General features: G+C 67.3%; 2 protein-coding genes across 3 annotated transcripts in view; one reads left to right on the top strand and one right to left on the bottom strand.

Moving 5' to 3' along the window:
• The window catches only part of HSPA12B (heat shock protein family A (Hsp70) member 12B), a 9,084-nt gene extending 7,125 nt beyond the window's left edge, over positions 1-1,959 (top strand). Inside the window, 3 exon segments of the mRNA XM_026070603.1 lie at positions 179-565; positions 711-814; positions 1,316-1,959. Of these exon segments, the coding sequence (XP_025926388.1) occupies positions 179-565; positions 711-814; positions 1,316-1,959 (1,135 nt within the window).
• Positions 1,960-2,546: 587 nt separating this feature from the next.
• On the bottom strand, positions 2,547-20,993 carry CUNH20orf27 (chromosome unknown C20orf27 homolog). 2 transcript variants are annotated; one of them, XM_026070628.1, is made up of 6 exons: positions 20,630-20,993; positions 17,638-17,752; positions 14,128-14,270; positions 9,097-9,235; positions 4,817-4,939; positions 2,547-3,618 (listed from the first exon to the last, which is right to left on the bottom strand). In XM_026070628.1, exons 2-6 carry the CDS (start codon positions 17,654-17,656, stop codon positions 3,518-3,520), a joined length of 525 nt encoding a protein of 174 aa, XP_025926413.1. In that variant the 5' UTR covers positions 17,657-17,752; positions 20,630-20,993; the 3' UTR covers positions 2,547-3,517. The 2 variants fall into 2 exon arrangements, with proteins under 2 accessions (XP_025926413.1, XP_025926414.1); XM_026070629.1 differs by lacking the exon at positions 20,630-20,993 and adding an exon at positions 18,583-18,637.
• Between the last annotated feature and the right edge of the window lie 1,123 nt (positions 20,994-22,116).

Genomic DNA, 22,116 nt, shown 5'->3' with positions numbered 1-22,116 from the left:
GGGGGGGGCAGGTGGGATGGGGCTGGAGCAGAACGGGAAGCTGAGACACCCCCCCACACACCCCCCGGGACGGGGACGCCGAAGCCCCCCCGATGTCCCAGCACCTCGGCGCTGCCCCCTGCAACCAGACTCAGGCCAGGGTTGCCGCCCGCTCTTGCCCTCCCGGGTGGCGCGGGAGGACGGTGCATGGACGGGGGGGTCCGTCCCCATGCTGCCGGGTCCGGCACATTGGGGCTCCCCCCACCCCGGGGGGGGAGGTGGCTGGGGACGCGTGCGGTGGCACCGCAGCCTGACGCCACCGCCCAGGGGGTCCCTACGGGGCCGTGGGGGTGGACCTGGCCTTCGAGCGGCTGCTGTGCCGCATCTTCGGGGAGGACTTCATCGGCACCTTCAAGGCCAAGCGCCCGGCCGCCTGGGTGGACCTGACCATCGCCTTCGAGGCCCGCAAGCGCGCGGCGGCCCCGTCCCGCTCCAACCCCCTCAACATCTCCCTGCCCTTCTCCTTCATCGACTTCTACCGCAAGCACCGGGGCCACAACGTGGAGACGGCCCTCAAGAAGAGCAAGTGAGCCGGGGGGGCGGGGGGAGCCGGGGCGGCGGGGCCAGGCCCCGCGTTTGGGGAGGAGGAGGAGGACGTGGGGCCGGGGGACGTGGCGGGGATCCCAGCCACCCCGGCACGCCGCCCCCCCAGCCCTGCCCGCCCTCCCCAGCGTGAACTTCGTCAAGTGGTCGTCCCAGGGGATGCTGCGGATGTCCTCGGAGGCCATGAGCGAGCTCTTCCAGCCCACCATCAGCCACATCATCCAGCACATCGGTAGGCGTCCGCGCGAGCCCCCATCCCTGCCCGCGTCCCTGCCCACATTCCTGCCCACATTCCTGCCCGCGCCCCTGCCTGCATCCCTACCTGCATCCCTGCCCACGTCCCTGCCCGCGTCCCTGCCGGCATCCCTGCCTGCATCCCTACCTGCGTCCCTGCCTGAATCCCTGCCCACATCCCTGCCCGCATCCCTGCCTGCATCCCTACCTGCATCCCTGCCCATGTCCCTGCCCGCATCCCTGCCCGCGTCCCTGCCCCCATCCCTGCCCGCATCCCTGCCCGCATCCCTGCCCGCATCCCAGCCTCCCCAGGGCCCCTCTCCGCCGGGTCAGGCTTTGCTGCAGCCCCTGGCGTTGCTGCGCCCCAACAAGGCTGGAGCGGGTTCCCGCTCCCCCAGGGCGCCGGGCAGAGGGGCACCTGCACCCGGGCGGCCCCAGGGACGGCACCGGCCCTCCCGCGGCCCCCCCAGCCGGCCTGACGGCCCCGCTGCATCCCCAGGCGAGCTGCTGAGCAAGCCCGAAGTGCAAGGCATCAAGTTCCTGTTCCTGGTGGGCGGCTTCGCCGAGTCGGCCATGCTGCAGCACGCCGTCCAGGCCGCCTTCGGCGCCGCCTGCCGCGTCATCATCCCCCAGGACGTGGGGCTGACCATCCTCAAGGGGGCCGTGCTCTTCGGCCTCGACCCCACCATCGTCCGTGTGCGGCGCTCCCCGCTGACCTACGGCGTGGGGGTGCTCAACAAGTTCGTGGAGGGCAAGCACCCGCGGGAGAAGCTGCTGGTGAAGGAGGGCAAGAACTGGTGCACGGACATCTTCGAGAAGTTCGTCTCCGTGGACCAGTCGGTGGCGCTGGGCGAGGTGGTGCAGAGGAGCTACTGCCCGGCCCGAGCGGGGCAGCGCAAGACCATCATCAACATCTACTGCTGCGCCACCGACGACGTGGTCTACATCACCGACGCCGGCGTGCGCAAGTGCGGCACCATCAGCCTGGAGCTGGACGACGTCGACGAGGCCGGCGGCGCCAAGCGGAGCCGCCGCGAGATCCGGGCCAGCATGCAGTTCGGGGACACGGAGATCAAAGTCACCGCCATGGACATCAGGACCTCCAAGACGGTCCGAGCCACCATCGACTTCCTCTCCAACTGAGTCCCGCGGTGGCGGCACGGGGTGAGGGACGGGGACCACGCCGGGGCGCCTGCCCCACGGGACACTCACCGTCACCCCGGGCAAAAGGAGCCGGCCCCAGGGTGGAAACTGCTGCTTGCCTCTGCCRCTGCAACGCCCCGGAGGAGACAGGGGCTTTCCAGGGAATTGGGGCTTTCCAGCCTGTCTTGCATAGCAGCACCTGGATGCTCCCCACGGGATCCTCCAGGCCGGGATGCTTTTGCCTCCTGCGGTGGCTGCCGACCCTGCAGCACCCGGCCCGTCTCCAGCCCACGCTCCTTACACACAAATATCCCACAGCCACGGCCCCGCTCCGGCCAAGCGGCGAGGCCGAAGGAGCTCGGAGCGGCGCTGGCTCGTACGGAGCCGGCGGCCCCGGCCYGGCCCCCGCGTGTTAGCCGTACTTTGGGAGGACGAACCGCCYGTCCGCGGGAGCAGGGCGCCGCAGCCCCCTCCGCGGCTCCCAGGCGGGTGCAACGCAGGCAAACGGAGCTCGGGCGTGTTTTCAGCTGAAGTTTATTATTTTCCTTTATAGATTTTTGTAATTAAAAAAAAAAAAAATACCCACACATAGACACACACACGTGTATATATATATCTATATATCTATATATTTATATATATATAGGCACATAAAATCTTCTGTTGCTTTCCAAACTGAACCACTTTCCCTGGTCCTTGTACTACGTGTCCTAAAAACACAAACAAACGGAAAAAGCAAAACCCAAAATAGCTCAAGACCATGTTTAAGACGTGACAGTTTGGACCGGGGGTGTCCGAAGGTGGCGCTGGCACCGGTGCCCCGCGCCTCGATCCCGAGGCAAAGCCCGATCCCGAGGCAAAGCTGAGCCTGCGGGTTGGGCTCTGCTCCCGGCGCGACCGCCGCGGGCGGGTGCAACCGTGCAGCCTGGCGCGACGGCGCTGGGGGGGCTGCGGGGTGCATGGAGGGGACCGCGGGGAGGAGCTGCAGGGTGCAGGGGGGGAACCGCGGGGTGCACGGGCCCCGGGAGCAGCCCTCGAGCCCCCCCCCCCCCAACGCCTCTTTGGGAGAGCGGGAAAGAAAACGAAGCCAAAAGCAGCAGCAGCAGCAGCAGCAGCAGCAGCAGCGGGGGGGGGGGCAAGCGGGTGCCTCTTTGCACCCTGTCCTTGTCCAGGCCACCGCGGGGCTCCCGGCAAGGGACGCGCCCGCGTTTCGGGAGCTTTTCCCCCGCTTTGGGGCACGGGCACGGGCACAGCAGCACGACAGCTCACGTCCCGAGCGAGGCGCGAGGAGGCAAGGCGGTGCGAGGGCTGGGCGGGCGACATGGCTCCGTCGCAAACCCGCCCCGGCTCTCGGGGAGGAGGAGGAGGCAAGCGGCAGGAGCGTGACGCCGGACCTCGCTGCAAGCTCCGCGGCGGCCACGAAGCAACGGCACTCGGGATCCTGCCGACGCTTGGGGGCCGGGCTGGGGGTCTTTTTTTTTTTTTCCTTCTTCTTTTTTCTTTTTTAAATTCCAGCTCAAGCTCGGGCGGTGCAAGGCCGCGGGAGGCGTCGCAGCGGCTAGTCGAAGCCGTGCCAGTCGCTCTGCTCCGAGTCGTACTCCAGCTCGGCGCCGATGCAGCGCACGCCGTCCAGGAGCATCGGCGTGCCGTGGTGCCGATCTGCGGGACAGGAGCGGCGCGGTGGCGGCACGGACGGAGCCCCACACCACGGGGACCCTAGGTGCAGGTGCAGCCGGCGGGACGGAGATGTCCCGAAGCTGCAGCTGCAGGCATTGCCCCCCCACACCCCTTGCACCATCTTACCGGACAAATGGACAAGAAAAGTCACATCTGCTCGTTTGGCTAATTAGGAATTGATACGAGGGAGCAGGCGCCCTTCCYAAGGGCACATGGTGGGAGGAAGGAAAGAGAGGCTGGAAAAACACCCCGGTGCCGGAGCCTTCAGGGACCCGGCTCCCGCGTTAGGGGACAGTGGAGGGGAGCAGGGCCGTGGGCGCCGGTGCCACTGGACGGGCGTCCGGCCCCGCTGTCGCCCCCAGCAGGATCTGCCCAGCCCAGTCTTCAGCCCCTCCAGCAGCGGAGGCTGCAGCCCTCCGTTCTCTTTCCCTTATCCGACCCCTTCCTGGTCACGCCACAGCCTGGCCCGGCCCTTTCCAAGCGTGAGATGCAAAGACAAACCCTGCCTGGGCTTGATCCCGAGGCGGCCGAAATACCRGGCTCAGTGCTCTCCGGCCCAGCCGGTGATCCGAGGAGGCGGCCGGGAGGCAGGATGGGTCACGAACCCGGGCTGTGGTTTCCCATGGGAGGACCCCGACTCCCCATTTTATTTAGGGTTTTAAGGAAGGCACTGGCGGCAGGGAAGGACGAAGCCAGGGYGGTCCATCAGCCACAGGCTCAGCAAGGAGCTGGGAAAGCCGGGAAAGTGCCCGACCGGGCACGACCGCAGGTGTGGAGCTCGTCTGTGGCTCGCGCGGCCGAGTAACGGGATGTAATTACCTCYGGGGGAATAGGAGCTCCGGGAGGCCGCTCCTCGGAAGGGAACGGAGAGCAACGCGCGGCCCCATCCGAGGGGACCCGCGGGCGGGCGAGCCCGGCCGGGCACAGCCACGACCCGGCACAGAGGCCGAGCGCCCCGGAGGCTCGGACGGCGGCGTGGTGCCGGAGGCAAGAGGGGGCCCACRAGCGGGGCTGGAAGCCGGGAGGACTCCGGCCATCACGACGGAGGCTCCGCACAGTATGCCGGGGCGGCGAAACCCCGGAGCCGCTCGGACGGAGGCGCCAGGGCTGCAGCAGCGGGGTCTCCCGGACCTCCCAGCCTCGCACCCCATTGCCAAAACCCCCCCACGGCGGGACGTACCCATGACGCGGGCCTGGACCACGACCTTGAGGCAGGCGCCGGCACCGGTCTCGCTGGAGAGCAGCATCTCCTCCCTCAGGACGCCTTCCCTGTGGGCCGTGTACTCGCACTTGACGCTGTAGCCTGCGCGGGGACAGAGAGGGGCGCTGGGAGCCGGGCCGGGGCGCGAGGGCCGCCGTCCCCGCTCCGCGCCTCCGTTTCCCCCACCTGCAAAACAGAGAGGAGGAGGCTGAGACCTGGCAAAACTCAAAACGTCATGCAAAGCCCTTGGTGCCGGCCGAGCCGGTCCGGGCAGCGCCGTGCGTCCCCCAGCGCCGCAGCCCGCTGCAAGGCAGCCGTGCCGAAAGCAGGCGCAGCGTGCCAGACCCTTCGTGGCACTGGGCGGATCCAATAACGGCCAGAGCAGCCGTCAYGGCATTCCTGCCCTTGCAAGGAAAGTCCCCGGCAGACCTCGGCCRCGAAACAAGCCGAAAACGCACCAAAGCGAAGCGGCGCCCGCATCGTGCCACGCCGAGCCCGAACGGCGGCACCCAGCGCGAACGCCAAGCGCAGGAGCGGGACGGGCGGAGAGGAAGGTCGCGGAGCCCGGGAGAGGCGTTGCAGCCGGAGCGGCCCCCGTAAATCACGGCTGCCGACTGATGCAGGCGGCTTCACCCCGCTGCCTGCAGCGGACGGGGTACTGCTGACGTTTTGCAGCGGCTCACGGTGGGTCGTGGGCTCCGCGCGGCTGTCAGTGCCCTTCGGACCGCACCGTGCCGTACCACTCTCCGACGCGGCAGCCCGGTACCCATCCTGCGGGGCAAGAGGGGATCCGCACCGCTCCGGCCAGCCAAAACCACCGGGAGCTCCCAGCTCCCAGCCCACAGCTTTTTTCCCCCTGCTTGGTGCCAGGGTGGAGCGGGGGCTGCTCGGGTCCRGCTCTGCCATCAGCCGGCGCCAGCGTTGCAAGGAGACCGGTGAACCCCCCCCCCCGAAAGGAGCAGCTCGGCGTGAGCGGGGGCCGCGCGCCCCCAGCCCCGCTCCGTCTCCCGGCACGGCCGCCCATTCGGAGCCTGCAGAAAGACGCATCTGGCAGAGCCGGAGGATGTAATTTCCTTCAATTCCAGGGAGAAAAAAAAAAAAGAAAGAAAGAAAAGAAAAAGCGCAATATAAAAATAAAGGGGAGGCGGAAGAATAAATCGCTCCGGCCTTTCAGCTGAAGCGAGGCATTAGTCAAAGCTCGGCGGCACGGGGACGCGCGCTTGCTGTGAGTAAGCGCCGCACGTGGCTCGGCCGCCAGCGCTCGCGTACACGTGGGGGCTGGGGAAGTTTCAACAGCAATAAAAGTGCCAAAAAAAAAAAAAAAAAAAAAAGAGAAACCCCACCGAGCGCCGATTTGCAGCGCGGGGCTCGGGCTCCCTGAGCGTTCCCGACAGCCGTGTCAGCGCCGCGAGGTTCGGCCGCGGGGCTTGCAAGCACCGGCCCGTGCGAGGGGGAACGGGGCGGACGGAGAAGCAGGAGGGTGGGAAGGGCGACGGCTCGGGAACGGCTCCTCGACGCTCCGCGGTGGAGACGTGCAGCCCCCCCRCGGCTCCCGGAGGCCGGGAAGGGCAGGCGCCGCCACACGGGCTGCGAGCCCCCGGCTCGGCGGTGCTCGGGCGCCCAGGGCGAGCGACGACGCTCCGACGACTCCTGGGGCCCGAGGTCACCCCGCAGCAAACCGCGTGCATGCAAACCCCAGCACGCACGTGCAAAAACCAGCGCGTGTGCAAACCCCAGCGCGTGTGCAAAAACCAGGGCACACGCAGACAGCAGCCACTCGGCTCGCTGAATGCTCTTACAGCAGCGCCCGGGGCTGGAGCCGGTGCAGACGCAGAGACGATGCAAACACAGCTGCTACCGCACACGCGCTCCGCGACAATCCGCGTTTCGTCATTAACCGTGCGGATCCCCCCACGTCGCTGCCACCTCTCCCCGCCGAAGCCTTCACCCAGYGCAGGGTTGGGGGGCTCTTGGCAGCAGCGGCTCCGGCCGCTCTGGCCCCGCTGCGAGAGCCTGGGGTCCCCGAGACGGCTCGGCCCCACGGGGCGCCCAGCTGGTAGCAGCCCGGGGCTCGTGGACAAGGCCGGCGGAGCGGGAGCGTGCCGAGACGGAGCCCCGCGCAGAGCCAGCGCCGTGCTCCCATGGCTCCACTCACGCAGCGGCTGGAGCCGCGCTGCAGCTTTTCCCCTCCAACCATTGAGGAAAATCRGGCTCGGAGCAAAGGCGCCGACCTGTGCCCGGAGCCGGGACGCGCCGCCCCTGTGTCCATCAGGGCCGGGCCCCGAGCAGAGGGGCTGGAAGTTGAGCAGGATAAATCCCAGCCGGGCTGCACCGGGGAGCCCCGCGCCAGCTGGCAAAGCTCCCCGCTCCGGTGGCGAGCCGGACTCGCTCACCCCACGACGGACACGCTGCTGTTTGCCTGCAAACGTGAATGAGCTGAAAACAGACATTTCTTCCCAGATTTGGGCCAGAAAGCACCCGAGCTGCGAAGGGAAGAGGGAGGCAGTGGGAAGAGCCCGATCCCGCTGCCAGGAGCGCCGCGGGGAGCATTTATCCCCTTCGGAGGGGACCAGAGGTCCTGCCACCACCTGCGGCTCCTGCCCGGCGCCGTGATCCCTCTCCAGGATCCCGACTGCTCCTGGCAGGCCCAGAGTCGCCGAGGTCTCCGAAGGGCACGCCGGCTCCGATCCTCACCCCGCCGGGAGCCCCATCCTTGGCAGCTTTTGAAGGATGCGCTGGCCCCCGGCGAGCGCCGGGCTCCTGCGAGGCTCCAAGCGAGCAGCGCCTAAGTGCTCGGCTGGATCTGGGCCAGCGGCGCCGGGAAGGGCTGCGCATCCCGTCCTCCCGCCAGCAGAACGCCCCGGGCGAGACGCCGGAGCGCAGCCAGGAGGGGGGAGGCAGACAGCCCCGCGGGAGCCGGGAGGGGACGGAGCCGCGGGAAGGAGCGTGCAGCAGGAGGAGGCCGGCGGAGCCGCGGCACAGGCACAGCGCAGAGCGAGGGCTAAAAATAATAGCACATCTGGACACTGTTCGGCAGGTTCCTGGATTAAAATGCCACAAAAGCAGCTCTCCAAGCGCACGGGTCGGGGTCAGGCATCTCCCAGGAGGCACAGTGGAAACACGGATTCCTTCTCCATGGAGTAAAACTCTCCGATGCAGCGCCGGAGTGGGACGAAATCCAGCATGCGCGGCCTCCGAAGGGCGCCGGGGAGCGTCGCTGCGGCCAGCGACCCCAGACTTCTCTGCAAACCGCCCGCGGGTGAACCCATTCCCATGCCAAATTATCCCAACTGTCGGGGAGCGCTTCCCAACAGCTGAGCTCATCGCCGCCGCTGCCTTTATAAAAGCATATGGTGTCGGGACTAAACATCGCCCGTGGCATTAGCAGCTCCCGCACGGTGCTAGCAGTACTCGCTCCCAACGCTCCCGCGTTCCGGCTGAGCCATGGTAGGGAACGGGCGCTAGGTCGGCCTGACACTGCAACGCCAGCAGCCATCTCCGGGCTTGGGAGAGACACGAGGCTGGAGGTTTGGAAAGGGCTTCAAAGGACGATCATTCATCAAGGTCCCGTGTGCCCCCTTGAGATTAAAGCCGTCCGCCAGCGAGTCCTCCGCTCCGGGGCTGCCGGGGGCACTCCGATGAGGGATTCCGGCTCCCCGGCTCGTCCCCCAAGCAAGATGAATATTCCCCCCGCTGCAAACGGCGGGGCAAAACAGCCCCGAGGGTTTGTCGCTTCGTGCGGCACCAATTTTCATTCTTACCTTTCATCCTGCCCCCAGCTGGGAATCGGGCTGCAGCCGGGGAGGTGGCGGGTCGGTGCCACCCCGTGCGCCCGGGGATCAACGCCGGGACAGGAGCAACGCCGGGACGGGCACGGAGGGGAACGCGGTTCGGGGGTCCGGCCCTCACGCGCATCCGTGGGGAAACCTCGGCCCTGAGCTGGCGGCACCGTCCGCAGCCGGGATGCAGAGGAGCAACCCCGGAGCCCGGCACGGCCGCGAGCCGCTGTCGTCCTCCCAACCATCGTCCCCCCCCYGGCAGCTCATCCGCGAGCACGTTTCATCCGCGCTCCTTGGAGGACCCCAACGCGAGCCGGACGGCTTCTCCCACYCGCGGCTGCTCCCGGGGGCTCGTGCGGGGCTGGAAGCCCCCCGGTCCCTCGCAGGCTGCGCTAACGCGAGGAGCGGGTCCGGAGCGCCGGAGGGTCCAATGGCTCCAGCCCCCCGGGGCCAGCCGGCACACGGACGGGGACCTCTTACCTTCGGACACGGGGGTGATGCTGATGACTTTCAGGTTGAGGTTGGGCAGGGGGACGGCGCAGACGTCCTTCCCCAGCCGCTGCACCGGCGGCAGGAGAAAGGTGATTTCGTACTTGTGCAAGATCTTCAGGAACCCGACCTGCGAGGGGGCGGAAGGAGAAACGCTCAGGTCGCTCCGCTCCTCCGGCCCCGCGCGATCCCGCGGCGCTCCGACCCACCGACCCTCCCGGGCACCCGGCGTCCGGGCGCACCCGGAGCTTTGCCACGGCCCCYGCGGGCGGAGGGGACGGGATCAGGGCCAGGCTGGCAGCAGCAGGGTGGGGAAGGGCCGTTTCACTAAAAAAAATAAAATAAACCACCCAAACAGAAAAATGGAATGAAAACACCTATTTGCGCTGCACTAAAGCGGCGAAAATAATGAGTTCTGGGCAAAGCGCTGTTAATAACGATCCTTCGGTATTTTGGGAGCAGGAGACCAATTTTCCGGGTCTAATTTGCAAAACGTTCAGCTGCCGTTTCTGGTCTCCGAAAGCCCAGGCGCTTGCAAGAGCCGGCGCGCAGGCGTCGTTTATTCGGCATCGTGACGAAGCCCAGAGCCTTTTCGCCGCGAGGACACGAGCCGAGGGAGCCGGCCGCCTGCCGCGGCGAGGAGCGGCCAGCCCCAGGGGCCCGGCTTGCCGGCTCGGGAGCTCTCCGACGGTTTGCCGCATGCGGAAGCGGAGCGCGGCAGCTACAGCAGAGAGGAGAAGAGCGAGCGGATCCCGCGCGCCGAGCGGGTCGGCGGCCGGAAAGCTCCCCTGCTCCGCGGCAGAGGACGGCACAGAGCGAGCGGAGCCCCGGGACGACCCAGGTCCCATCCTGCACCGGCCCAGCCACCGCCTGGAAGTCACCAGGACCCAGCTCGGCCCCGGAGCAGCTCCATCACCTGAGCCACGGCAAAATAAAAGATAAATTAATCCCTGCTGTCCCCTGGAAGGAAACGCACTGGCGTTCGCGCTGGGGACCGCAGCACGTGCCGGGTCCCCACCTCCTCTTGCCAGAGGGCTTTACAGCCGGCGACGCTGTTCCTCCGCGCGCAGGGCAGCGCCGCGACGGGAAACCGACAGCTGCCTCGCCTCGGCGCTGGCATTTTGTGTGTGTTCACGCACACAAATATATAAATACACATATAAAATGCAAGCACATGCAATACAGAAACCRAGGCAGAGTGACAACAAAGCCCAGCTTCGGGCGTTTGTAGGCCAGCGAAACATCTGTGGTTATTGGCACAAAAGAGATTTTTTTATCCATATCAGCGAGGACGCGAAGCTCTCCGGCCACCTCTGCGCACGCGGGACGAGCGAAGCGCAGAGGAGCCGCAGCACCGAAGGTCCGAACCCCGCAGAGACCGTCCCTGCGCGGGGACGCGCAAGCACCGGCTCCCGTTGGCGCTCTGCTATATTTAAGAGAAAAGCAGTTAAATGCAACCCGACACCTCCGCCTCTCGGCTCGCAGCGTGTTTCGGGCACGGTCGCAGCCAGGAGCAGGGCTCGTCCTGCTCCGCCTTTAGCGGCGGCCTGGAGCGGCCGAGACGCGGCCGTGCCGCTAACTCCAGCGGGAGAACCGCCGCCACCGGCTCGCCCGTGGCCCATCCGTGCTGGGAACCGCGCGCCGCTCTCCGGGAGCCCCGGCAGAACGCTGCGTTTCACAGGCTGAGAAAACAACCGCCGYAAGCGGCAAGTCGGCAATTGCTAAGCAATTCGCAGCAATTTTTAGGGCAATAACCCATCATCCGCCCTGCACAAACAACTGACTCAGAGCTCAAAAGGGAATCGCAAACGGCTCTGCTTCGCACGACACCAAAACGACGGGGCTTCACCTCCCAGGGAAAGGGCGAGCGGAGAGCGGCGGCCCCCGCCGCCCCGTCTCCCCCTCCGTGCGGGCACCCGGGGGGGGTTTCTTTGCAAACGGCTGCCCATTCCCTTTCTCGTCTCATCCACCGCGTGACCCTCCAGGAAGCGTCAGGACCGTCCGGTCGCTGCTCGCAGTGGCCGAGGAGCATCCCGTGCCGTCCTGGAGAAGCAGGAGCATCCCGGAGCTGCAGCAGCATCCGCACGGGATGGAGTGGGACCCGCTGCCCCTGCAGCCAGCTCACACCAGCGCCCGATCCTGCGGGGTACAACCACATGCATGTCCCTCGTCCTCTGGGCCAAGCACCCAGGAAAACCCCCTATCCGCATGGAAACAGACTGTTTTGGACCTGCACTGATTTTTTTCCTGCAGGCAGGAAGCCAGGAGCAAGCAGAGCTGCAAACTTTTGGCTTCAAGTCACCCTGGGGCTGCAAGAGCAGCAGGAGCAGCAAGGGACCCTCCTCTCTCCCCATCCCTGCACCATCCAAGGGAGGGAGCAGTGGAGACACTTCCCGCCACTGGCTCCAATGCTCCCAAGCCCAGGATGGGATCCGGCTCCCAGCACAGCTCTGCAGGGCTGGGAAGGGGCCTGGTGCCATCCCTCGATGGAGCTGCGGCTGCCAGCGCAGGGCACCCGGCTGGGAGGCTCCCGCACTGCCATCTCCCCATCGCGGGCTCTCCCTGCTCCCGTGCRCTGGCACCGGACCAGGCACCGCTTCCAACTGCCGGAGCCAGAATCCCTCTTCGCTCCCTTTTACAACCCCTTGGACGGCAGCTTTCCACYGGCTTTGCTGTCGGCTTCGCGCCAGGTGTGGCAGCCGCAATAAAACGACTCTGGGCAGAGTGCGAAACCCCGGGACAGTCCTTCCTTCCGCCCGGGACGCGGGCTGCTCCCCCGCGCCGAGGAGGACGAAGGTGGTCGGGCCGCGGCTCTTTCCCCCTTTTCCTAGCAGGGAAACGGCAATTCATCCGCAAAAGCCTCATTGCGCCTTTCCCCAAGGCCAACGCAGGACGCGGCGGGAGGTCACATCCCGGGGATGCAGCAGCTCCCACCTTCACGCCGGAGGCTCCAGGAGGGCAGACAGCCCGGAGCCCAGGGACACAGACATACAGATGGGCGAGCTGCRGATCTGCTCAGACTTCAGGCCTCCAAGTCGCTTCCGCGGTGCCAGTTTCAAGCCAAGACCTGGCTCCCGTCAAAGCTCACAGGTCTCTGGTGCCAGAGCCTCTCTCTGCGTCCGGGGCTCAGCGCCAGTTTGTCCAGTGAGGAAGCAGCGATTCCCTGCGGCCCCCGGATGCTCCCGTCGGATGGCCGARCCCCAACCCTACCCGGCAGCCGGAGGCGCAGCCCCGGGATGGCAACACACGCTCGGCTCCACCAACTCCCCTGGGATGCCAGAGGGAAATCAGGGCCAAACGCAAAGTGTTATTAAACACAAATCACTGTTCCCGTCACCTCCGCCAGGCCTCAGGCTGGTTCGGGAGCCGCTATCAAATCCAAGCYGACATTAAAACCCTCGTGAGATCACGGTGAGGAATTTCAGCTGATTCAACGCATCTATTATTCACAGCCATCCGCGAGCRTGCTGCTGGGAAGAGCTGTCACAAGCCCACGTACGTTCCCATTAATTCCAGACCTGAGGTTTCCTTGGGCACCGAGCACGGATAAGTCACGGGACTCCAGTTTGCAAACAGCCCCCGTAGCGCAATGAATCTTGCAAAAACGAAGCTCCGGAGCTGGCTGCTCGCCTTCCCGTACGGCTGCTGCCGCTCTCCGTAGGTCGGCTGCCGTCCCGAGACGGCCCCACGCCGAGCCCCGGCACAGCACCGCCGGCACAGGGCACGGTTTCGGTTTGGGGGCGTCCACGCGAACAGCCCCTTTCTGCCACCTCGGATATCCGGCAGAGCAAAGCTCCGTCCTTGGCTTGCAGATGGGGAAACTGAGGCACGGAGCCCAGCTCCCACGGGATGCCTGGCTCCCGCAGGATGCCTGACTCTCTGGAAGCACYGGTCGGACAATCGCTCCCAGTTTCTCCGCAGCCACGAGTGCAGTTATCCCTCTCCCGTCRCGTGGAGACCGCAGCACGGCTCCGGGCCGACCAGAGGCAGCAGGGACAGCCTGAAAGAACAACTTCCAAGAGGGCTGAGGCAAACTCTTCCCGTGATTTCCGACACTTTAACCATGAAATGCAGCGAGTTCCCACAGCAGATGCCCAGCTCAGGAGCCTGGACGCCCTTTTCCACCAAATCTTCCTTTACTTGCGATTTGAACGCAACCAGCAGCGGCCAACTTTGGGCCAGAGCAGGAGAGTTTGGCTCCCAGTGGGGGAAACGGATTTTTGGCTTGATGAAGGCAGGGTAAAATAGGAAAAAGCATCTTAAATAACGTCTGCTGGGAAGAGAAACACTGCTGTGGGAGGGAGGGAGGGAACGAGGAGGAGCGGCACCGCGCCGYGCTGGGGCGGACGGGCTCGGCAAAGCCGGCGAGCGCTGCCGGCACCTCGCACCGCAAGCCCAGCACCGGCCTCTCCGCGAGCTCGTCCGCTGGCAAAAACACACGGGCGAAAGGAAAACCCCGACTTGCTCTCTGGAGGGCAACAGGGAGCCGGGGGAATTGCGGCCCGGACGAGGCGGCTGCAACGGAGATGGGCAAAGCGTCCTTGCTGCTGGCCTTTACTCCCAAGGTTAATTCTCGCTTGCTCTTAGCGGGCAGCGCCTGGCTCCCCACGGATGCCTGCTCCCAGCCGAAGGCGGCCCCACGGAGAGGCTCCCTAAAGGGAAAAGGGGAGAGAACTAGGGGGGAGCATGCGCACAGCACCGGGGGGGGAAAGGCGTCCTGCCCACGCGAGCACTGGCACCGCAGACCGAGAGGGGACGGAGCTGCCTGCGGCCCTGGGACCAGCCTGCCTCCTCCGGGAAAAGCTGGCAAACCTGCAAAAAACCGGCATTGCCTCGCGGGCACGGACCCGTGCGGAGACACGAGCAGCCCTGTGCGACCGCGGGGACAGGGGGTGGCACGGGGCTGCTCCGGGGACCCCCAGCCTTTGGAAAAAGCCCTCCCCGATCCAACCGCCCGCAGCTCGCGGGGCTGCGAACGGGCGCTGCCGATCTCACCGCCCCGGCCGGTCCCGCGGCTCTCACCTTCACGAGGAAGTTGCCGTCCTTCTCCTGGGTGACCATGACCACGGAGTCGTGGAGCTTCTCGTCGAAGTGCACGTGGCCGTGTGCCCCCTCGGCGGGCTGGCTGGGGGCGAAGCGCACGCCGCCCGCCTTCGCCTTGGCGCCTGCGCGGGGACGAGAGAGGAGAGAGGCCGCCGTCACTCCGCTGCCGCCCGGGGACGCGCGCGGCTCCGGGTCCCCCGCTGACCGGGAACGGGGCTCGGTCGCGCGCAGCCCGGGCTGGGTCACCCGAGCGGAGGGGGAACAGAGCTGGGAAACCTGCAGACGCAGCGGCCCTCGGATCGCATTTGAGGCCGGGGGTCTCCGGCTGCCGAACTCGGAGCAGGCACGGGGCAAAAGCCGTCGGTGCCGTGGGCTTCGAGGGGGGCTGGCGCAGGGCAGCGACGCCAGTGCAAGGGATTCCCCAGCCACGTTTCCGCACCTTCCTAGCTCAAAGACTTTGGAGGCTGGAGCCGGTGGAGGGTGTTCCTCATGCTCTGCTCCGAGTTATCCCTGCCAGCGGGAGGCCCCGGGAAAGGGGCTGCGGCGCAGCGGCACGAGAGCCAGGCGCTTGGCGAGCGCGGCATTCCCGACCCCAATCCCCTCTGCGCCGGGGTTGCAACACCTGCGTTTCCCCGCCGTTCGGAGGCGCCGAACCGAAAGGTTTGCAACCATCCCGGCGTGGGTCTGGCAGAAGGATCCTCGGCAGCGACCGCCTCGCTGCCCCCCCGGATCCCCAAGGCCAGCGGCAAGCAGCRGGCGACCCGGGATGTCGCAGCGGCGCTCGTTTCCCAAGCGGCTCGGCACGGAGGGCAGGGAACGCCGCCAGGCCCTGGAAAAGGCCTCTGCGCCAGGGAAAGAAAACGCAGCCCCCGAAGGGGTCGCGAGCCGGGGCCTTGCGGTGCTGGGGTGCACACGACGCATGGGGCAGCCGCAGCCCTGCAGCCGCAGCCCGCGCTGGGCGAGACCCGGAGAACCGCCCGGGAAAGGGCCCCGGAGAGCCGGACGGGGCGGGTGCAAGCAGGAAGGACGCCGGGAGGCCGCAGCAGCAAACCCCACAGCAAAACCCGTCGCCGCAGGAGGCCAGAAACGCAGCCGGCTCTGCAAAGGGGTCGGGAGCGCTCCCGCAGAGCGGCTCCAGCGGCGCAGATCCCCCTGGGGCTCGGCAAAGCCCCCGGCCGCCGGGAGCGGGGAGGCAGCACGTCTGTCTGCTTGCAGAAGGATCAAAAAGGGGACTGACGGACGGACAGGTGGCAGCTACCTCCAGGCCTCTATTTCCACGTCTCCTTCTCGCCGCTCCTGGAGAAGAGGGTCGGGGTCAGCAGCGAAGCTGCTCTGCCCCGCACGGGGACGCCCACGTGCCCAGGGACGCGGAGCCGGCCCCCGGGGTCCCGCGAGGCCGAGCGGCAGGTGGCAAACCCACTCACCAGCCACGCCGAGCGCATCCATCTGGCAGCGCGTGCGCGCGCGCGCGGAGCAGATTGCTGCGTCCTTAAAGAAAAGGCTCTTTGTGCCGCAGCAGGCTCTCCAAATTACCGAAACGCAACAGAATTAATAACTCGGCATTGTGCAGCCTGAGCAGCTTGGCAAAACCCACTGCTCCGCGCGGAARAATGAAAAAAAAAAAAAAAAAAAAAAAAGGGGGATCCAAACGCTTGCAGGGCAACACGACCGCGCGCAGCCCGGGAGCCGCCTCGCCCTCGGGAAGGGGATGGGAACGGCGCCGTTCCCAGCTGGGGATGGGCGAGGGGCATTGCTGGGAGCCGGGTACGGCTCTCTGGATGCTGGGCTGCGAGACGGGTCGAGCCCGAGCCACCCGGACTGATCCCAAACGGCAGCTGGGGAACGCACATTGCAGCCTGAGGGTTCGCGCTGCGCAGCCCCTCGGCTGCAGCGGGCTCCGGCGTCGGAGGAGCCGAGCCCTCTGCTCCACCAGGAGACCAGCACGGAAAATCCCGCGAGCTGCGTTTGTCAGCGGAGGGGAGCGAGCGGGCGCCGGGCACGCCGCTCGGGGCGGCCGCCAGCCCCGAGGGCAGCTGTCCTCGCAGAGCCCGGTTAACTAACGCGGGCTGCACCGGCGGGGCGGGCGCCCGGCCGCACGGGAACGAGCCCGGCGAGGCGGCCAGCAAAGAAATCAGATTAGGGATTAAATTTAATCGCGCATCTTCCATGCATCCAAGCGGCAAGGGAGAGGCAGGCAGCAGGGAGAGTCGTTAACGCCGGCGGCTGCGTGAACCAGCCCGGAGCAGACTCGTGGGGGGGGGGGGGAAACCTCCCGCAGTGAGGAGCCTCACCTTCGTCACCGCAGGAGGGTCCCCAAGACCAGGCTGCCTGCAGCCAGGTCTGGATCCCACACTCTCCCCTGCTCCGTAAGGTCCGTGTTGCGGGGTCCCCCGTGGCAGCACAGGGCAAAGGGGCAGCGAAGGGCTCCACACCCCACCAACCGCGTGCGTGGGTCCGGGCCCCCTTCCCCCGCCCCAGGGCAAGGACGGAGCAGGACCGAAATGCCGCCCGGGAACCCCGCGCGGTGGCTCTCCCCGGGACGCGGCACTTGCCCAGAAGCTGGGAAGGGGTCAGATCACACATGCACATGCCTGGGAGCGATCCCAAACCACGAAGCTGCGGGGGTCCCCGGCGAGCCTTCGCCACGCTGCTGCCCCGAGGGTCCCGTCGGACAGCACGAGCCCCACAGCGCTGGAAATACGGCAGCGCAGGGCACCCGCTCTGTCCTTCGGGATCCCTACAAGGGGCCAGGAGCCAGCTCCAGCGCTGGGAAAGCTGCCGACGACTGCTGCAAACAGGGCAGGGGCCGGCTGGGGAACTCGCACGCGGACGACCCGCCTGGCTACGGTTCAGCAGCAAAAGCCAGACCAGCCACCCAGACAAGTCTTTAACGCAGGAGGAAAAAGGCTCCCGGGCTCGGAAGGCCCCTGGGGATGACGAACGAYGCGCGACGGAGCCATCCCACGACCCCGCTCGTTCACCCCGGGGAAGGAGAGGCAGATATCGGAGGAAGCGAGGCGCCAGCGGCCGCGTTGAGCGGGGGGAATCACGCCCAGCGGGAGCACAAAGAGCCGCGCGCTCTTTGTCTGGGCGGCTCGGCGAGGCGCAAAGCCGGCCGCCGCCGGGGACAGCATGCCGGCGTCCTTCCCGGGTCACTCGCAGCACCACCCCAGCTGCCTTTCGGGGAGACAGCCGGGATCCGGAGCCGAGCGGCCGTCCTGGAGCGGCTCTGCCCTCCGCAGCTCCCACATCCCGGCAGGGCAGCAGTTCCCGAGCTGCGGGGAAGCTCCGGCAGAGCYGGCAGCCCACGCTCACCGTGCCGGGGCGCGCGGCGCTGCCGAGGGACGGCGGGTCCCGCTTCGGCGCGGGAGGAACACCAAACTTTGGGATCCGCAGCCGGCCCCCCGGGAAGCAGCCCCGTGCTGACGGCCGGGTCTCGGCGAGCAGGGAGCGAGTGGGCAGGAGAAGGGAGCGACGCCGGGAACTCACCCTTGCTAGCCGTAGCCATGTAGCCCCGGAGCAGCCGTCCTCGCGCGCCACTTCACAGGGAGCAGCAAACGGCCATGGTCCGAGGCGCGGCAGCAGGTCCCCGTCCGAGCCGGAGCTGCGGAGGGAGGGAGGGACACGATTAGACTTTGGGCAGGTCGTCAGGGAAAGTCAGGCTGCAGCTGGCGAMCGACCGGGGAGGGCTGCTGCTGCCTCCAGCCGGCTCCGGGAATCCGCCTCCTCCGGGTCCTAGGGCCCGGCCAGGCGGCGCGGATACGGCACGGCAGGGCCGCAGGAGCCCGCGCCGCTCYGGGCACCGTCCCGGCACCCACGGCCGCGCGGCTCAAGAAAGCCCCTTTTCTGCGAGCCGGGGCCCGCGCTGAGCTTTAACCCCGGTTTATCACTGCTGCCACGAGTCCAAGGCATGAGCAGGGCAGGAGCAATCGGCAGGGCAGGAGCAATCTGCGGGACAGGCGGCTCCTTTTCCTGCCGTGCCGCAAGCTCCCGGCGTGACTCAGGTCACCTCCGGCTGAGCCACCTGCCGGCTCCGGCTCCGGTCTCACGTGCTCGCAGCTCTCGCGGATGCAGCCCGGCACGGCAAGGAGCCAGGCCAGGAGCAGCCCCGACCCCGACGCTCAGCGCCACCAGGCACAAAGCGCTCCGTGCCTCAGTTTCCCCACCTCGCACCCAGGCAGCTGCGACAGCCGCAACCATCAGCGAAGCAGCCCCGGGAGAAACAAATTCCCCTCGAACCCAGCGTTTACCTAACGCTTCTCTTTTCTCCCCAAATCGCCGCTGTGACCGCTCACTTGGTCTTTTCCTAAGCAGCCCTGGTCGGGAGAGCTCGCGCGGCGGGAGCCCCCGGGTGCCTGCCGCTGCCCCGGCCCCGCGCAGGGAGCCTCCTCCCGCCCCCCCCCGCCCAAGGAGTCTCATCATTCCCTGACTCACCAGCCCCAATTTGGAGATAACCCCGGTGGTTTCCGTAGCTTCCGATCCTTAAAAGCGAAGCGGAGCCGCGCAGAAGCGACAAGTCACGAGCGTCCCCACGGGAGCGCGGGCACAGCCATTCAGCGGGGCCGGCGCTCGGCACGGGCAGGACGGCCGCTCCGCTGCGCCCGGTCCCAAACCGGCAAGCGGATGCGAGAGCTGGAAACACACCGAAGAGGTGGCAAAACCAGCCRGCGCACCCGCGTCACCCTCACGGCGGCAGAGCCAGGATGCACCCRGAGGCAACGAACGCCGGCCTCGGATCCGGCATCAGGCTCCGGAGGGTTCCCAGCTCCCAGGGTCAGAGAACTAGGAGCCGCCCTGCTCCGGACCCTGGGAAAGTGGGACCGACCTCGTGCGAGGCAGGATCAGCCTCGCGTGAGGCGGCCCCGTGCACCCAAGCAAAACACAGGGCAGCCCAAATGCAACCGGAAAATCCCAGACAACCAGAGAAACCCCGTCCCAGAAGGAGACGGGGCTGGCGGGAGGTTTAGCCGGCACTTGAGCTCCTGCCCCTCTCCCAGCTTTCCCCTGGGATACAGGGGAGCAGAGCCTTGGAGCAAGACCCGGGACCGCAGGGGTGCGGCAGAATCGGTGCGGGTTTCGCCAAAGGGCGGGCGCRCGGGTGCCAGATCCCGGCTCCGGCGGCTCCCCTGCTCCCTGCAGCCGCCCTGGCGCCTCCGTTTGCAGCCGGAGGACGGCACGCCGCAGCCCTCTGCCCCCAGACCAGCCCGGGGCACCGCGGCACCGGCTCCCAGCACGTTCCAAGCTCCGGGGCAGCCCGCTCCGGCCGCGCTGCAGCACTCAGAGCAGAGCGGCGCGATCTGCCCAGAACACCAACCCGGCATCCAAGATTCCTTTTATCCTTATCTTGTTTATGATCTGCTGGCTGCCAGAAGCAGCGGGGGGGGGGGGGGTTAACTCAAAGCCCATCCGTTTTGCTGAGCACTTCTTAAATTCCACAGGGTGGTTTTTTTTTTGAAGACGACTTTTAGCAAGGCATCCAGCTAACGCAGGAGAGACAAGGGCAGAGCAAGCCGGCCCCAGCGGCCTCCCTGCTGCTGCGCTTGGAGGATCCGCATGAAGGGCCGGCGGTCTGGGCGAGCCGTGGCGCCCGGCAGCGTCGGAGCCGTTCCCGTGCCAGGACCACGCTCCAGCGCCCGGTTTCAGCCTGGGACCCGGCCCGGAGACGCGTCGGCGCTGCACCACCCGGGCGAGCGCAGCCGGCCCCCCACGCGCGGGGGATTTACCCAGGGTTTAGGGGATTTGCAGAAGGAAGGAGCCGGATTAGGGCAAGGAGGAGGGAGACGGGCGGCGAGGAGGAGTCACGAGGGAGGAAGGAAGGTGCCACAGAGCGCGGAGCGGTCGCCAGGCGGCTAAGCCCTCCGGACCGAGCCAAAACCCACCCGCGCTGCAAGTGGGGCACAGTCCCGTCCCCCCCATCGCTGCTCCGGCTAACGGGGAGCCGCCCCCAGTCGCACATCTGGGCACAGCTGGGCAGGAGTCCAGCAGTCCCAGCCGCCTCCGACCAAGCGCCGCTGCTGTCTAATCAGCTTAAGCCCATTCATAAATCTCCAGGGTGGGATTTTGGCTCCTGGGCAAGTCCGTGCTCCCGAAAACAGGCAGTGGCGGGGATCYTCCACCTGCACCGCCCCGCGCGCATCCCCACGGGTGCTGTGCCGGCGGCACGGCCGGGGCCGAGGAAGCCGAGCCCGAGCGCTAAGCGCATCCCCTCCGCTCCGCTTTAATGGCTCGCTCCTAATGGACCGGGCTCAGTAAATAACTGTAATTGCCCGTCCTTAATCGCGGTCTGAGCGGCGGCACGCGCAGCGACGAGCGGCCAAGATGCAGCGCAAACCCATCTATCGCGGCGAGCGTCTCCCCGGGGCCCCCCGCGACCCRCCGGGGCCGAGGACGGGCGTCCTGCGGCGAGCCGCTCCGCCCGGCACCTTGGTCTGGGAAACGCAACCCGGGAGGAAAAAGCACAGGAACGGGGACGTTTCGCTACCTTAGAAGAGCTCGGAGCAGGGCGACGCTCCGGTGGGCGCCGCAGAGCGGGGAGGGAAGACCAGCCGGTCACCAGGGACCGGGCTCGGCTCGAACGGCAGCGAGGGGAGTTCGGGAAGGCGCTGGGAAAGCTTCCCCGGAGCGAGGGCGGCCCAGCGCACGGCCCCGAGGAGGGATTCGGGCGGCGAGGGGCGAGCGCGTTTCTCCTCCGCAGGCCGCTCGCTTCRGCTGGCGTCTGCACAAGCTGCACCGCTACGCCAAGGCGGAACAAATTCCTCGGGGGGAAAAAAAAAAAAAGAAAAAATCACTTAAAAGCACCTTCCACGCTGCTTGCATATCTCAGCACGTGTTTCCGTGAGCTTTTCAACCCCTTTCTCAGCCCTGACGGTATCAAACCGCTTGCGTTTGCTTTCCCAGCAGCGAAGGCGAGCGCCACGTGCTGTTCTCGCCCCCCCAAGGCTTATTTACCGCGTTCGCCCTACGGAGACGGAGTAGGCGCCTCCCGCCCTCGCCGCGCGGCACCGAACGCGCAGCGAAGCGGGGGGCCGCCCCGCTCCCGCTTCTGGCGCAAAGACCCGGCTGGGGCTCCGCGCCGCCGAATTATCCCCCGGGTATGTTACACCCCCCCCCCTCGCATCCCCACGGGAGCAGGGGCGCAGGTCCGAGCAAACCTCCTCGGTGCCAGGCCTCTCCCGGGGGAGCCGTGAGCACAGCACCGGCAGGCTCAGGAAAACTGCGGCGTCTCCAGCACCCCGCTGCAGCGAGCGCCGCTCCGTATGCACCAGCGTGTCCCGGCATCCAGGCTCCAGGACGCCTGGGTCCTCGGAGCAGATCCAGCCAGGCCCTGCCGGCACAGCTATCCCGGCACCTGGCCCCTAGCCGGACGTTTGCCCCGCTCCCGGCGGAGACCTCCCTGCTCTTCCTCACCACGGGCACCAGAGTGGCCTCCGAGCGTGGCTTTTCCGGGCCGAGCACCCGGCTCCGTGCAAATGCCTGGCCTCGGCGCGCTTCCCAGGTCGGCGGCTCCACGCGTCCCCGGCACCCGAGTCGTTCCTTCCTCCCCGCTTTCGGCTCCCTCTTCTCCTCGCTCCCAAACAAAGCAACCGGCTGCTCCCAACCTGCTTCCGAGGAGGAGCCCGTCGCTGGTCCCGCTAATTCCCTTTCAAACTYGTTTACCGCTGACGGGGCGGAATCTGCCGTAGCCCTCCGCTCCGGCATCGCGGCCGCCGCTCCTGCCCTTCCCAAGGTCGCGCGGCGCGAAGGAATAAAACGTCCCAGCTCCAGCAGCTGAGCGAGGCCGCGCCGTGCCGGACCCGGGCCCAGCTCCAGCTTCCCGCCAGCCGGTAGCCGGCTCGGCGCAAGAGCCGGGACGAGGGCGGCCCCGCGACGGAGACGGATCCACGCTCCCGGCTGCGGCGGGGAGGCACCGGTCCACGGGGACGGACGGGCAGCGGCGGGACGCTGCGCAGCCCCAGGACGGCACCTCCC

The sequence above is a fragment of the Apteryx rowi genome, unplaced genomic scaffold, assembly GCF_003343035.1.
Source record: "Apteryx rowi isolate R43461 unplaced genomic scaffold, aptRow1 scaffold_315, whole genome shotgun sequence".
Taxonomy (NCBI): domain Eukaryota; kingdom Metazoa; phylum Chordata; class Aves; order Apterygiformes; family Apterygidae; genus Apteryx; species Apteryx rowi.
The sequence above is the reverse complement of the archived record's forward strand: the minus strand, read 5'-3'. Positions and strand labels throughout refer to the sequence as shown.

Excerpts from the sequence above, each read along its gene's own strand:
- CUNH20orf27 (XM_026070628.1), bottom strand. Across the intron at positions 4,940-9,096 it reads CATCACCCCCGTGTCCGAAG|GCTACAGCGTCAAGTGCGAG; the intron begins GTAAGAGGTCCC and ends GTCCCCGCGCAG. Across the intron at positions 3,619-4,816 it reads GGTCCAGGCCCGCGTCATGG|ATCGGCACCACGGCACGCCG; the intron begins GTACGTCCCGCC and ends CCTGTCCCGCAG.